This window comes from Rana temporaria, chromosome 5 (assembly GCF_905171775.1).
Source record: "Rana temporaria chromosome 5, aRanTem1.1, whole genome shotgun sequence".
NCBI classification, from domain to species: domain Eukaryota; kingdom Metazoa; phylum Chordata; class Amphibia; order Anura; family Ranidae; genus Rana; species Rana temporaria.
Window position 1 is genome coordinate 254,252,833 of NC_053493.1, and position 16,965 is coordinate 254,269,797.

Genomic DNA, 16,965 nt, shown 5'->3' on the forward strand with positions numbered 1-16,965 from the left:
TAAGCTGAATGTAATAGGCTGCTGTGGGCCAATACAAATAGTTCTTCAGTGAAGCAAGTTAATAAATACAGTAATGCTGCATTGCGGATGACTACTAATGATAACTCGAAATAAAATGTACTGAAATCTCTGCTATTTATGTTAGAAACGTTGTATTTTTGGTATAAGGCAATGTAAGTATTGGAATTGATAGCTATTCATGGTACTTATCCCAAACACTGTTGTAACCCATTATATATGGAATATTTGCTTTTGTTTTTGTCAGCAAAACGGCATGATAGCTTAACTCATATTCGTCACTGGTGTGATACTTCAACTGATAATGTTAGATTCAGTGGTTAGGGGCTTGTTAAAGTTAAGAGTTACATTAACCACTTAAGACCCGGACCTTTATGCAGGTAAAGGACCTGGCCAGTTTTTGCAATTCGGCACTGCGTCGCTTTAACTGACAATTGCGCGGTCGTGCGATGTGGCTCCCAAACAAAATTGGCGTCCTTTTTTCCCCACAAATAGAGCTTTCTTTTGGTGGTATTTGATCACCTCTGCGGTTTTTATTTTTTGCGCTATAAACAAAAATAGAGCGACAATTTTGAAAAAAAATCAATATTTTTTACTTTTTGCTATAATAAATATCCCCCAAAAAAGATATAAAAATATTTTTTTTTTCTCAGTTTAGGCCGATACGTATTCTTCTACCTATTTTTGGTAAAAAAAAAAACGCAATAAGCGTTTATCGATTGGTTTGCGCAAAATGTATAGCGTTTACAAAATAGGAGATCGTTTTATTGCATTTTTATTAATATTTTTTTTTTACTACTAATGGCGGCGATCAGCGATTTTTTTTCATGACCGCAACATTATGGCGGACACAGCGGACAATTTTGACACATTTTTGGGACCATTGGCATTTTCACAGCAAAAAATGCTATAAAAATGCATTGTTACTGTGAACATGACAATTTCAGTTTGGGAGTTAACCACTAGGGGGCGCTGAAGGGATTAAGTGTGACCTCATATGTGTTTCTAACTGTAGAGGGCGGGGCTGGACGTGTGACGTCGTTGATCGTATTTTCCCTACAAAAGGGAACACACGATCAATGACACTGCCACAACGAAAAACAGAGAAGGTGTGTTTACACACACCTCTCCCCGTTCTTCAGCACCGGAGGACCGATCTCGGGACACTGGCGGCGATCGGGTCCGCGGGTCCCGCGGTCACGGAGCTTCGGACCGGGTCGCGAGCACGCACCGGCTGGGCTTAAAGGGCCACGTACAGGTACGTGGATGTGCCCAGCCGTGCCATTCTGCCGACGTATATCGGCATGAAGGGGTCCTTAAGAGGTTAAGAGGTTAAACCAAAGGTTAAATTGAATAAGGTTAATTATTGGGTATACCTCGTAAATTTTATATATTAATGATAGCAAATATTCCAAGTTTACAGGGTTTTGATATACCTTAGTGAAACCTTTAGTAAAATAATAACTGGAATGGTTATTCTATTTGTTTTACTAAATGGAACATCCAAGGTCCATCTGATATCTATAGTTTAGTTTACCCCACTCTCTTCTGCTCTTGTGATGTTGCTGAAGTTTCCTTCAGAATTAGCTAGTATTTATGAGTAATTCAATCACCTTAATCCAATCACCTTGGTATGTACTGAGGCAGATGTTGATTGCCCAAGAACATGATGGGAGTTGTGAAAGCTTGCAAAACCATTCTGCTCTAATTACATATTCCAATCCCATGGCGTCAAAAAGTCTGCAATAGGTGTTAAATCAACAGTAGAGATGTTAAACTTATTATACGTGGGTGAAAGATGGTCGCAATGGCCTCCGCTCCTGTTTAGGAGTGGTTGTTCCAGTTTTATGAAGGTGACACCAACTATCTCCTACATAGAACAGGATTCTTTGCCAAAGTTTTACACCGTCCATCATATTATTGACCTTACACCAAGGTGATTGGATTAAGGTAACTGAGTTACATTTGTGGCTATAAGTACTGAGGTATGATCTTGACATTTAAAACACTGGGGTTGATTTACTAAAACTGGAGAGGGCAAAATCTGGTGCAGCTGTGCATGGTAGCCAATCAAATGTCAAAGCTTAACTGAACAAGCTGAAGTTATGCTGGCCATACACGGGTCGAATTTTGAAAAAAATTTATTTCGAAAATCTTATCTAAGAATTTTCGTTAGTATTTCACACCATTAGTGGGCTGCAGCAGCAGACGATTTTCGTGCGGCCATCGAATTTTAATAATGGGATATGTTGGAATTTTTTGGACAAAACAATTGATTTTCTAATCAATGATGGGAGAATCGTGAGAGAAATGTAATCGAAAAAGAAATTTGCATGTGCAAGAAAAGAAAATTCCCGGAAAGAAAAGTAGATTCCCAGACACAAAAATTATTTACTGTAGGAGGTGAAATTGAAGGTTTGGTTGGTCGAATTTCGAAATCAATGGTGGCACCATCGGATCACAAAACGCACAAATGTTCTGATTTTCAAAAGAAAATTCTTTCTTTTTTTACCTTTACAACCCCTTTCACACGTTCCCTACCGAGTCATAGTAAAATGACGTCGGCGGGAATCCTCCGTCCCTCAGACTGGACGTCATATTACGTCCTAGCCTTCTCGGGCGGCTAGGGGGCGCGTGCGCTCCGCTGGCGGCGCTCGTGGCCCCCGCCGCATTGCTCGGGACCCGGTGCGCGTGCCCGGGAGCCGCGATGTCTGCCGGGCACCCGCGATTACTCGCAATCACGGCAGGACCATGGATCTGTGTGTGTAAACACACAGATCCATGTCCTGTTAGCGGTGAGGAGACAGATGTGTGTTCCCAGTACATAGGAACACACATCGATCTCCTCCCCTTGTGAGTACCCCTACAGTTAAAACACACTTTAGGGAACATATTTAACCCCTTCAGCGCCCCCTAGTGTTAACCCCTTACCTGCCAGTCACATTTACACAGTAATCAGTGCAGTTTTATAGCACTAATCGCTGTGTAAATGTGAATGGTCCCAAAAACGTGTCAAAAGTGTCCGATGTGTCCGCTGCAATGTCACGGTTACAATAAAAAAAATCGCAGATCGCCGCCATTACTAGTAAAAAAAAAAAATGCCATAATTCTATTCCCTATTTTGTAGATGCTAGAACTTTTGCGCAAACCGATCAAATACGCTTATTGCAATTTTTTTTTTTTTTTTTTTGGCCAAAAATATGTAGAATACATATCGGCCTAAACTGAGGAAAATTTTCATTTTTTTTTAAAAAAAAAGATGATATTTATTAAATCAAAGAGTAAAAAATATTGGGTTTTATTTACTAAAGCTGGGGAGTGCAAAATCAGGCTCACTTCTGTATAGAAGCCAATCAGCTTCCAGGTTTTATTGCCAAAGCTTAATTGAACAAGCTGAGATTAGAAGCTGATTGGCTACCATACACAGCTGCACCAGATTCTGAGTGCACCAGTTTTAGTAAATCTACCCCATTGTGTTTTTTTCAAAATTGTCGCACTTCTTTTGTTTATAGTGCAAAAAATAAAAAACGCAGAGGTGATCAAATACCACCAAAAGAAAACTCTATTTGTGGGGAAAAAAGGGCGTCAAATTTGTTTGGGAGTCACTTCGCACGACGCGCAATTATCATTTAAAGTGCGACAGTGCTGACAACTAAAAATTGGTCTGGGCAGGAAGGGGGTGAAAATGCCCTGTATGGAAGGGGTTAAGATGTACCTTCATAAATGTTTATTAAGCATTACATCTGTGGTATTTTCCTTGATATGGAGGAATGTTCAGAGATTTTCATGTATAATTATTTTTAAGTTGTCTCATATAGCACAGCAGTTTTTTCCACCTAATAAGAAAAAACTGAGATCAGACTTAAAATTACAAACACAGTACTCTGTAACATTGTGCATCACAAACAATGTACACTAAACCAACCTTTTCGTTTGTATGTTTTCTGTTTTCCAGGTTTCACAGACCCTAGCATCAAAGTTCTACTTGAATACTATTTTCAAAAAGGGAACCACAAAGTGCTGGGATATTTTATTTTCTCTTATACGTCAATGTAAATCTATGGAACTGCCGTGTTTCTCAAGAGAAAATAACGGCATTTACATAGTCTTCATAGATGATCTCCATCTTCACTAGACCTTCTCAATGTGAAGCATTGTGCAACGGAAAATGTCAGCAGAAGTGTGGATTTGTCCAGTATGTACAAAGTGAACAGATGTTGTCCTTCCGTCAGTGCTTGGGCGTCAACATCTATGTGTCGCTGTGTTCGGTAGTCCACGTGAAAGGAAACGTGAAGGGTCCTTGAACCTGAACAAGCAGAGGAGTCCTGTGAAGCATATGTCAAAAATTCTTGATGCATTCAGCCAAATCTATATGGGCTTTGTAAGCAAAGAAGAGAGACTTGCACTACTATTCCTCTGTAAAGCATTCCCAGTTCATGTTGCATCTTCCACGCCAGAGACTGGTTGCTGAATTCTGAGCCCGTTGGGGTAAATGGAACATGTGCTCACTCAGCAGAATATAGAGAAATGACAGGGAAGGAATGGCCAGCAACATGTAGCTTTGCAGCTATTATCTGGCAACAAAATCATCATCATGTGCCGTAGCCATTAAGAGCGTAATCAGGGTCGGATAATAAAAGCTCACAGAGACATTAACCCATTTAAAGAACACAAATATTCTTTTTTTTATTATTATTATTTCAAATTACCTAAAGTGGTGTGGCCCGAATGTCAGTGTACTTAGGTTCTGAGTCTGCATACCTGGTTATGTGTATTTTGCACAGTGCATTTCATTGTACCATATTTCAATTGCATACAGTTCTTGAGTTGAGCAGGCCGCTCAATGTATTTTTGTTACTACAATTCTGTATCAGGAGGTGCAGTCTTGGTCAGTCCAAATTTTTCATTTCACATCCCACAATAATATTTTCCCAAAGGCAGATATTGATGGTGTTTGTCTTTGGGAATGTGGTGTCATTATATTGTGCCTGTTCTGTATAGACTAGGAACGACTGCAACGTCAGAGTCAGACATTTCATCAGGTTAGACGTTTCCCATGACTGGGCCTGTTCATATAAACATGGAGTTTTCTTGTAAATTAAATAAACAAGAATATTTTTCAAAATCGACTTTTCGTTTATGCAAATATTTCTGGCGAATTACATTCTAAGGGTGTCATTGTCCAAAAAAGAAACATACAGGGAGTGCAGAATTATTAGGCAAGTTGTATTTTTGAGGATTAATTTTATTATTGAACAACAACCATGTTCTTAATGAACCCAAAAAACGCATTAATATCAAAGCTGAATATTTTTGGAAGTAGTTTTTAGTTTGTTTTTAGTTTTAGCTATTTTAGGGGGATATCTTTGTGTGCAGGTGACTACTATTACTGTTCATAATTATTAGGCAACTTAACAAAAAAAATATATATACCCATTTCAATTATTTATTTTTACCAGTGAAACCAATATAACATCTCAACATTCACAAATATACATTTCTGACATTCAAAAACAAAACAAAAACAAATCAGTGACCAATATAGCCACCTTTCTTTGCAAGGACACTCAAAAGCCTGCCATCCATGGATTCTGTCAGTGTTTTGATCTGTTCACCATCAACATTGCGTGCAGCAGCAACCACAGCCTCCCAGACACTGTTCAGAGAGGTGTACTGTTTTCCCTCCTTGTAAATCTCACATTTGATGATGGACCACAGGTTCTCAATGGGGTTCAGATCAGGTGAACAAGGAGGCCATGTCATTACTTTTTCTTCTTTTATACCCTTTCTTGCCAGCCACGCTGTGGAGTACTTTGACACGTGTGATGGAGCATTGTCCTGCATGAAAATCATGTTTTTCTTGAAGGATGCAGACTTCTTCCTGTACCACTGCTTGAAGAAGGTGTCTTCCAGAAACTGCCAGTAGGACTGGGAGTTGAGCTTGACTCCATCCTCAACCCGAAAAGGCCCCACAAGCTCATCTTTGATGATACCAGCCCAAACCAGTACTCCACCTCCACCTTGCTGGCGTCTGAGTCGGACTGGAGCTCTCTGCCCTTTACCAATCCAGCCACGGGCCCATCCATCTGGCCCATCAAGACTCACTCTCATTTCATCAGTCCATAAAACCTTAGAAAAATCAGTCTTGAGATATTTCTTGGCCCAGTCTTGACGTTTCAGCTTGTGTGTCTTGTTCAGTGGTGGTCGTCTTTCAGCCTTTCTTACCTTGGCCATGTCTCTGAGTATTGCACACCTTGTGCTTTTGGGCACTCCAGTGATGTTGCAGCTCTGAAATATGGCCAAACTGGTGGCAAGTGGCATCTTGGCAGCTGCACGCTTGACTTTTCTCAGTTCATGGGCAGTTATTTTGCGCCTTGGTTTTTCCACACGCTTCTTGCGACCCTGTTGACTATTTTGAATGAAACGCTTGATTGTTCGATGATCACGCTTCAGAAGCTTTGCAATTTTAAGAGTGCTGCATCCCTCTGCAAGATATCTCACTATTTTTGACTTTTCTGAGTCTGTCAAGTCCTTCTTTTGACCCATTTTGCCAAAGGAAAGGAAGTTGACTAATAATTATGCACACCTGATATAGGGTGTTGATGTCATTAGACCACACACCTTCTCATTACAGAGATGCACATCACCTAATATGCTTAATTGGTAGTAGGCTTTCGAGCCTATACAGCTTGAAATAAGACAACATGCATAAAGAGGATGATGTGGTCAAAATACTCATTTGCCTAATAATTCTGCACTCCCTGTATATCTCAATGTGTGTGTGTGTGTGTGTGTGTGTGTGTGTGAACATGAGTTTGGTCAGATCCAATTAGACAAACATTTCTAATTGTAACTTGATGGGATATAATGTTACTAGGACTGCACAAGAGAAGCACGATAACACCTCAAGTACATTGCTTTTAGATAATACTGTGTATTTTGTGCATTGTGACCTGGATTATTGTTTTCAATCAGAATTCTGATTTCTAGGAAGCAGGGCTATTAGGAGATTAATTTCCTGCCAATTCTGCCACCATCTACAATAATGCCGCGTACAGACGGTCGCTTTTTGTGATGAAATAAAACGACGTTTTAAATCATGAAATAAAACGACGTTTTTGAAACATCATTTTCAAAGACGAAGTTGCCTACACACCATCGTTTTTTCACAATGCTCTAGCAAAGCGAGGTTACGTTTCACCACTTTTTTCCATTGAAGCTCGCTTCATAACTAGCTTCTGGGCATGCGCGGGTGTAAAAACTTCGTTTTAAACGTCGTTTTTTGCTACACACGGTCAATTTCTGTGAAGTAAAAAACGACGTTTTGAAAAACGACACAAAAAATTCGAGCACGTTCGAATTTTTTTTTGTCGTTTTTCAGAAGACATAAAACGACGTTTTCCCCCACACACGATCATTTTAAATGATGTTTTCAAAAACGTCGTTTTTTTTTCATCACAAAAAACGACCGTCTGTACGCGGCATAACAGGAAAGTCTGAAGATCAGTGATATGGGAAAATCCCCCAGTGGGGTTTTTAGGCAGCTGATTCAAAGATTCGCAAAGGTGTATAATAAAAAGTTTTATTGTATAAAATTTATTGAAATCATAACAGTTGAGATATGAGCTCTGGTAAAAATCTTAAATTATATACACACCAGTGGCATAGCGTGGGATGTCAGCGCCTGGGGCGAGGCAAGTAATTTGCGCCCCCTTGACCCATGGACTTGCCTATTTTCAGCTAGCTTCAGTCTGGTCACATGATCCACTGTGTGAGACAGCGGTGGCTGTAGGGAAGAGGAGAGTGTGCTTCATAATGACTGGTAAAGTCTGGAGTGGTGACATCATGCATATGTTCCTATGTCCCATCTGTTGGTACTCCCTCCTATCCACACTCGTGACAGCGCCCTTCTAAATTTTGAGCCCGGGGCGGTGACCCCCGTGCACCCCCCCCCCCCACGCTACGCCACTGATATACACACAAAGATGCAAGCATAAAAATTGTCATGCAATCCGACATTAAACATGTACAGGCAAATGACAATCCCTGATGCGTTTCAACCCCTTGGGGGGGGGGGGTCTTCTTTAGAGGTTTTTGATGCTGCTGTAACAGAATGCATGGATAAGAAAAATTTGTTTCTACAAATTATTGAAAAAAGCATACATTGTATATAAAGAACTTTTTTGCATAGTTACCAAATAGCTGCGTGTTAACATGGATAGCTTAACCCTTTCACACCGAGCGTACGCATATATGCGTCCTCGACTTTCGGGGGTTATACCGGGATGATGCCCGCAGCTGCAGGCATCATCCCGGTACCGTTGTTTAGAGCCGGCGATTGGCTTTCCAGACATAACAACCGATGCTGCTAAAAGCCGCTTGGTTGTTATGCCGAAGGAGCGGGAGGGGACATCCCCCCCCCTCCTGCCACTTCTCGCCGCTCTGGCCGGGCCTCCTGTCCCACCGGGAGACCGATCCTCGATCCGGCGCCTCCAGTGTCCAGGTGCAGACTGAAACTAAGCGGTAAACGGCTTTCATTCAGTCTCCGCAATGTAAACACGGAAGCAACGTCATGACGTCACTTCCGGGTTTCTCGGCTGCCAATGACGCCGGATTTTAAAAAGTACACAGTATTCAGAATCGCCGTTTTCGGCGATCTGAATACTTTGAAGTGCAAAGGAGGGATAGGGGGTCTTTTAGATCCCTCCATAAAGAGTACCTGTCACCACCTATTACTGTCACAAGGGATGTTTACATTCCTTGTGACAGCAATAAAAGTGATCAAAATGTAAAAAAAATGTAAAAAAAAACAAAAAAACACAATTTAATATTATAAAAATAAATAAAAAAAATGTTTTTTTTTTTTTTAAAGCGCCCCCCTCCCCGCGATCTTGCACAACAAAGAAAACGCATACGGAAGTCGCGACCGCATATGAAAACGGTGTTCAAACACACATGTGAGGTATCACCGCAATCGTCAGAGCGAGAGCAATAATTCTAGCACTAGACCTCCTCTGTAACTTTAACCTGGTAACCGTAAAAAATGTTTAAAGCTTCGCCTATGGAGATTTTTAGGTACCGTAGTTTGTCGCCATTCCACGAGTGCGTGCAATTATAAAGCGTGACATACTTGTTATCTATTTACTCAGTGTAACATCATCTTTCACATTATGCAAACATTGGGCTAACTTTACTTTTTCTTTTCTTTTAAAAAAAATTTTCATGAAAGTAAATTTTTCCCAAAAAGTTGCGTTTTAAAACACTGCCGCACAAATACTGTGTAACATAAAATATTACAACAATCACCATTTTATTCTCTAGATTCTCTGCTAAAAATATATATATAATGTTTGGGGGTTCTAAGTAATTTTCTAGCAAAAAATATGGATTTTAACTTGTATACACCAAATGTCATAAATAGGCTTAGGCATGAAAGGGATAGTTTCCATTAAAATCCAGTTCCCAAGGATCCCAGGTCGACCTCCCACTCGGATGGCTTCCAAGAGGAACGAGCCGTAGGGAAAGCGTTGACAAGCAGCCTACAAGGAGCATGCTTCGTTCAGCTAAATTCAAATAGAAGCAGAATCTCCCAGTGACAAATGGAAAGTAGAACGTAGGCACTGTATTATTAAGGGTGATAATATGTAATATTCAATGTTAATGAATTGTATAATGTTTGGTCACAACCCTAAAAAAAATAATAATTACAGCTTCTCACGAGAAAAAAATTGGTAATATTGGGTTTAAAACTAAACAAACCTACATACTCACCTAGGTGGGTGCAGCATCAATCTAATGGTGCATCTGTCCCCCACCACCAATAATAATCTAAAAAAAAAGTTGTAGCCCTTCAATAATACAAAATATGCAAACATATAGTAGAAATAAGGTGAAAGCATTATCAAGAAGTAAAGAAAAGTATAATATTATAATATGAGTCCACATAAAAGTCCACCATGTAGAAAAATATGACTTTGTGGGAGTAAAAACAACCACTGTGCTCTCTGCATCACCGCAAAGACCAAGTTGGAGTTGCAGGCTTACCAGAAAGCCATAACCCTCTGCATTAGAGTGGTCAAGGAGCGCTTGTTGTCATAAAATGTCTCGGCAACTCATATCCTTTGTGCTTTACATAAGCTCACATCTGGTCCAGTAAGTTTGCAGTAAACCAATATGGAAGAAAGAAAGGGCCACAGAGCTGCAGATCACTCTAACAGTCAGCCTGGCGGTTGGGCTGTCACTGCTTTTTCATTCACTGCTGTGTAGCACTGCTGTTAGTTTCTGTCACTGTTGCTCAGCGGCACTCTGGCCTGAGATGCTGGGGGATGGGGGGATATGGAACCTGACTTATCTATGCCCCCTAGGGTGACCATGTGTCCCGGATTGCCCGGGACAGTCCCACATTTTGCAGGTCTGTCCCGGGCACATTCATTCCAGGACAATACAGTGTCCCGGAATTAAACTGACACAGCCAAACCCCCCCTCCCGGGCCAATCTGATACCCCCAAAAAAGGCCGCCACATCACCACTTTACTCGCTGACAGTACTTGCCCTGGCCGGGAATGCCTGGAGGAGCAAAATCCCCGCCCCCTGCTTGTGATTGGAGAAATCATAAATCCTGCCTCTGTGTCCAATCACTGTGCTGTGATTCGTTACAGCACAAGCTGATTTTTGGGAAGGGAGGGTGTCCCTGAATAGTTGTTGGGAAATGTGGTCACCCTAATGCCCCCTGCATTTGGACTGTAATGTAGGCTCACTGGAAAAAGTGAAAGCATTTCCCTCTGCAGCAAAAATACCTCAAGAAATGTTTTATGATCCTTTCTCTCGTGTTACATATTGAAAATTTAAATTTGTACTATATTGTTAAGTTCCAAAGTGTCATAATTATTTGGAATTAAAGAGGGACTTTCACGGTTTGATAAAAATTACAACACAGTAACCTTTAGAAATGTTTAGTGATGGTAATCTATAAACAGATACTTAAAGGAGAAGTCCAGCCAAAGCTTGTTTGGAGTGCAGTTCGTTTTGCACTCCTGTGATCCTTTTTCAGCAGAGAGCAGGCTGAAGTCCATTCTCTGCTGACGTCACGGATATCAGTCCCAAGTCAGCCTCCCAGTGAGCCGCTGAGAGCCTGAGCTGGCCGCCTCCACCCCTCTACAGCTCAGCAATCCAGTGAGCGAGGAGGTGGCAGAGCAGAGAGCTGAGTATGACAGTCTACAACTTTCTGCTCACGGAGCTCTGATAACCGAGTGATCTGTGGTGTTCGCGCATTTGGTTCTCAGTGGACAGGAGCTAGGGGACAGATGCAGAATTTACCTACAAATCTGAAAATTTTAAAAGAGAAGTTCAGGATTTAAAAAAAAATAAACATTTATACACACCTAGGTGGATGCAGCATCGATCCAATGCTGCATCTGTCCCCTGCGGCTCTGTAGTGAGAACTGAGTGATCAAACACTGCTGATCGCTTAATTCTCCCTCTCTGCTCTGAGCAGAGAGCCGTGACTGTCAGTCAATTGCTCTCTGCTCTCTCCTCCAGCGCTCACTGGAGCACTGGGCTGTGGAGTGGTCGGGAGGGGCTGGCTCAGGTTCTCAGGCCCCGTACACACGACAGAGTTTCTCGGCAGAATTCACCGAGAAACTCGGTCAAAACCCGGATTCTGCCGAGAAACTCTGTCGTCTGTACAGTTTTGGCTCGATGGAGCCGCCGAGGAGCTCGAAGAGAAAATAGAGAACATGTTCTCTATTTTCTCGTTGTTCTATGGGAGAAGGCGGCCCGCCGAGCTCCTCGGCGGCTTCATCCCAGAACTCGACGAGGAACTCGACGTGCTTTGCACGTCGAGTTCCTCGGCCGTGTGTACGGGGCCTCAGAGGATCGCTGAGAGGCTGAGCCAGGTGCCTGTCTAGTCTCCTGGGGGATACAAATCATATGGTCGGGATCTTTCCTGAGCCTGGACCAGCTAAGTGACTAACTGCACTCCTGTGATTCATAGGAGACGTATGACCAACAAAGCTTGCCCATACTTCTTTTAAATAATTGTTTTTTATTCTTTGCATATCTTAATTTTCTTTTCATTCCCATTCTTCTTGCGGTGGCCATTTTGTCTAAGGGCAGGTGACTTTATCTCCCTTTACTGTCTGGAACTCAGCCTAGAACTCTGGGTTAGCCACCTGCAGCATGTGACAGGAACCTCCCAGGATGCAGCGGTTAGGCCAGGGTGACATCACCAGTGCCGTTGAAAAACAGTAATTGTAAGAACAGGCAAAAAATTATTGTTTAACCACTTAAAGACCAGCCACTGCAGTTGTACTTCGGCAGGTTGGCTCTCATGGGAGAATCGCCGTCATTGTACGTAGGGCGTTTTAAGACCACTAGGAAGTCGATGCGCTTGGCCGGTGGCCGCGATGTCCACCAGCCACCCGTGATCGCTTCTGAGAGAGACAGAATGGGGATATGTCAATACAAACAGACAGATCTCCGTTCTGTCAAGGGAGGATAGACAGATCATCTGTTCCTAGTGATTAGGAATAGCGATCTGTCTCATCCTCCAGTCACTACACTCCCCCCCCAGTTAGAAACAACTCCCTACAGAAGACGTAACCCCTTCCCTGCCAGTGACATTCATACAGTAATCAGTGGCTATTTTTAGCACTGATCGCTGTATAAAGGTCAATGGTCCCAAAAAAGTGTCAAAAGTGTCCAATCTGTCCGCCGCAATGTTGCAGTCCTGCTTAAAATCACTGATCTTCGCCATTACTAGTAAAAAATAATAATAATAATTGCCACATCCATGGGTGTCCTGTGCCTAAAACGTCTTGCTGCTCTGAAACGTGAATGGTGCTCTTCTGTACTTCCTCATATGCCTATACATTTTAGCAATTTGTGATAGTGATAGTGATTTTAGGTAAAGAATATACAAGACTATACCAGATAAGGTTAATGAAATTGGAAAGGGCTTTAAAAAGAAGAGGGACACTATGGCAGCTCCTGAGAATCTCTATGATGGTGGAAACTCATTGCCGAGGGTGATTTCATTTTTGCTCCTCTGAAGTTAAAATAGTTCACCTTCACAGAAAAGATTTAAAGGTGAACTAGCATTGGACACCTTCCATACTCCCCCAGTCACTTCTGTACCTATCTCCGGAATTGCTGGGCTGTCACCACTTCCGAAGCTGGTCCAGGGCTCCAGGGATTCGACAGCTCAGCAACCCCAGAGGTAAGTATTGTGGGGACCACTGGAGTGAGGAGGGTGTCTAGTGTTAGTTCATTTAAAAAAAATCTCTAAAAGTGAACTAGCCATTTAAGTAACACTTATGTGTATTTTCTCTCCCTTAGCCTGTAAAAGGAGAAGCAACAGACTGACAAGCTTACGTCTCTGTCACTTTGCTCTACACTCCAATTAGCTTGCTTTTTGAACTATAGTAAAATTCACTTGTTCTGGTCCTCTCTCCCCCAGTCTGAGCTAGACTGTACAGGGACTGCAAGTGGCCAATACCAATTTGAATTCAGGTACTTACACTGCTTGCATGTAAATATATATTTAATGAGGTATTAACCCACTTTTTTTACTTTTACCTACAGGTAAGCCTATAACAAGGCTTACCTGTAGGTAAGGAGAATATCTCCTAAACCTGCACGTTTAGGAGATATTCCCCTTGCAATGCGCCGCGGTGCATGCGCAGGGGGGATCTACGGCGAAAGGACCGGCAGCCGCCGGACCTTGCCGAGTTTTAAATCTCCCGCACGCACGCGCGGGAGTGACGTCATCGCCGCTCCAGCCAATCACAGCGCTGGAGCGGCGATACCCGGAAGACACACCGAGGCAAGATGAAATCTCGCTCGGCGTGGACCAGGTAAGTGCTACAAACCTCGTTCCGAGGTAAGTATTTCATAATGAGCTAATATGCGGTGCATATTAGCTCATTATGACTTTTGCCTTACAGGAGAAAAAAAAAAAAAAATTTGATGCAGGTTTACAACCGCTTTAAGGACCACCGCACAACGATATAAGTCGGTAGAATGTCACGGCTGGGCACAGGGACGTATACATACGTCTCCTATAAGAACCCAGCTGTGGGTCGCGAGCTCCGTGACAGCAGACTCGATCACCGCTGGTGTCCCGGGATCGGGTCACAGGAGCTGAAGAACAGGGGGAGGTGTGTGTAAACAAACCTTCCCCGTTCTTCTGTGTGGCAGTCTCAGTGATCGTCTGTTCCCTGATATAGGGAACGACGATCACTGACGTCACACGTCCAGCCCCCTACAGTTAGAAACACACATGAGGTCACACTTAACCCCTACAGCGTCCCCTTGTGGTTAACTCCTTTACTACTATTGTCATGTTCACAGTAAGTGCATCTTTATAGCACTTTTCGCTGTGAAACATGCGACAATGACAATGGTCCCAAAAATTTGTCAAAAGTGTTCGATGTGTCCGCCATAATGTCGCAGTCACGAAAAAAAAATCGCTGATCGCCGCCATTAGTAGTAAAAAAAATATTTATAAAAATGCTATAAAACGATCCCCTATTTTGTAAACGCTATAAATTTTGCGCAAACCAATCGATAAACGCTTATTGCGATTTTTTTTTACAAAAATAGGTAGAAGAATACGTATCGCCCTAAACTGAGGAAAAAAAATGTTTTTTTATATATTTTTTGGGGATATTTATTATAGCAAAAAGTTAAAAATATTGAATTTTTTTCAAAATTTTCGCTCTATTTTTGTTTATAGCGCAAAAAATAAAAACCGCAGAGGTGATCAAATACCACCAAAGGAAAGCTCTATTTGTGGGAAAAAAAGGACGCCAATTTTGTATGGGAGCCACATCGCACGACCGCGCAATTTTCAGTTAAACCGACGCAGTGCCGAATCGCAAAAAGGGGCAAGGTCCTTAACCTGCATATTGGTCCGGGTCTTAACCGGTTAATATGTACACAGAGTTGCATAAGGTGTATCTTGCCTGGAGTTCAGATTAAACTGCATTGTTCTATTTCGCAATTCAAGGAGGGACTTCATAGCAGGAAGATTTTGTACTTTACAGAGAATGCTAACAAAAAAGTGATAACATGCTTTGATTAAAGTTGTATAAAAATGAAATCCTAGATAAATACTGTAACACATGACTAACTACAAATAAATATCTCAATCATAAAAGGAGGGACAAAGCAACTTATGTACTTAAAACTATAATTTACTAAAAGTGTTAAAATTATAAGTTGATATCCAAACTTTTTTTGTTTTGTTATGTTTTCTTTTTTTAGCAATCCTATTTAGTTTCTTGTGTTTATTTCACCAGGGTATTCATTTTTTTGGCTTCCCATCAATAATATGCTTTGTCTAGGCAGAATATGTTGCGTAACTATATAAAGTAGGAGGTTTGTCTCCATCTAGTGGCCTTTCTGAACTATTACATGTAGTTTCACAACATCCTACCACGGTAAAAGCAGAATATCAATTGGCACCCTTACATTTGATTGTTAAACAATAGCATAGCTCCCAACAGTCCCTGATTTCGAGGGACTGTCCCTGATTTGGAGCAATGTCCCTCTTTACTCCTCATTTGTCTCTCATTTTTGGTCTGATCCATATAGTTGTATATAAAATGAACTTTTAATCTTTCAAAAAGTGTTTCCCCAATGTAAACCTTTCATCCAAATTCTAAATTGCTGCATTTGTAAATTTTAAAAGACAATATAAAGGAATAGTAGTGGGAAATAAATCCTTTGTAGATTAAATAAACCTTTTTTTTTTTTGGTTAATTCTCCTTTAACAGGGTGTGGCAGAGAACATGTCCTATGCCTACATATGTTTGCTGGTAGGTGTCCCTCATTCCCATCTCCATATTGGGAGGTGTGCTATAGATTTAGGGCCAGATTCACAGTACAAGTACGCCGGCGTATCTACTGATACTCCGGCGTACTTTCAAATTTGCTGCGTCGTATCTTTAGTTTGAATCCTCAAACCAAGATACGACGGATTTTGGCTTCGATCCGACAGGCGTACGGCTTCGTACGCCTTCGGATCGTAGGTGAAAAACTTTGGCGCCCGCTGGGTGGAGTTTGTGTCGTTTTCCGTGTCGGGTATGCTAATTAGCATTTTCCGTAAGTCGTCCGTGAATCAAGCACTTGCCCGTAAAACTTGCGGGGGTGTAACGTAAATGCGATGCGATACGTTACGCCGCCGTAAATGTACCTGAATCTGGCCCTTAGTATATAAGTAGCCTGGTCTCCCTTTTAATGATTTAAATATTTATTAAACGTTATATTTACAGTCACACATTATCTAGGATCAAATTCATCTACAGACTTACATGAAGTTTTTATTACTATCTAATTAGCAGTTGTAAAGAAAAGTCACACAAAAAATGAGCAGACAGAATCTGGAGCAAATGAGCATGTCAAACAACCAGCTTCTATCTCCAACGTGTCCATTTATGCTTTGAAAATGAGACCCCTTTGACCCTGGGGTGTTTTTCATGCATTTTTCAGGTGCTTTGGCATTAAAAAAAAGCCTGTAAAGTGCCTGAAAGAAGCCTCATCTGCAATCCTAATGTGAAAGCCTGAGTGCTTTCAGAGCCCTTTCACACTGCCAGCGCCCCGAAAACCGCTAAGACCCCTTTTACACTGGGCGTTTTTCAGGTGCTTTGGCGTAAAAAAAAAAAAAAAGCCTCAATGGGAAGGGGGCTTTAGGAGCGGTGTATTCAGCGCTCCTAAAGCGCTGCAAAAGAAGCTGCTTGCCGGACTTTTTTTTACGCCCTGCCAGCGCAGCGCCTCAGTGTGTAAGCACTCAGGCTTTCACATTGGGATTGCAGATGCAACTTCTTTCAGGCGCTTTACATGCGCTTTTTTTTTTAATGCTAAAGCGCCTGAAAAACGCCCCAGTGTAAAAGGGGTCTTAACCACTTGAGATCCGCGCTATAGACGAAAGACGTCTACATCGCGGCT

General features: G+C 41.9%; 1 protein-coding gene across 6 annotated transcripts in view; it reads left to right on the top strand.

Moving 5' to 3' along the window:
- PHACTR1 (phosphatase and actin regulator 1) overlaps positions 1-5,147 on the top strand; it is a 411,120-nt gene extending 405,973 nt beyond the window's left edge. For all 6 annotated transcript variants that reach the window (XM_040353735.1, XM_040353739.1, XM_040353736.1 and 3 more), the window contains one exon: positions 3,974-5,147. In XM_040353735.1, the coding sequence (XP_040209669.1) occupies positions 3,974-3,989 (16 nt within the window). In that variant the 3' untranslated portion in view covers positions 3,990-5,147. The remainder of the gene's footprint in view (positions 1-3,973) is intronic.
- Positions 5,148-16,965: the final 11,818 nt, after the last annotated feature.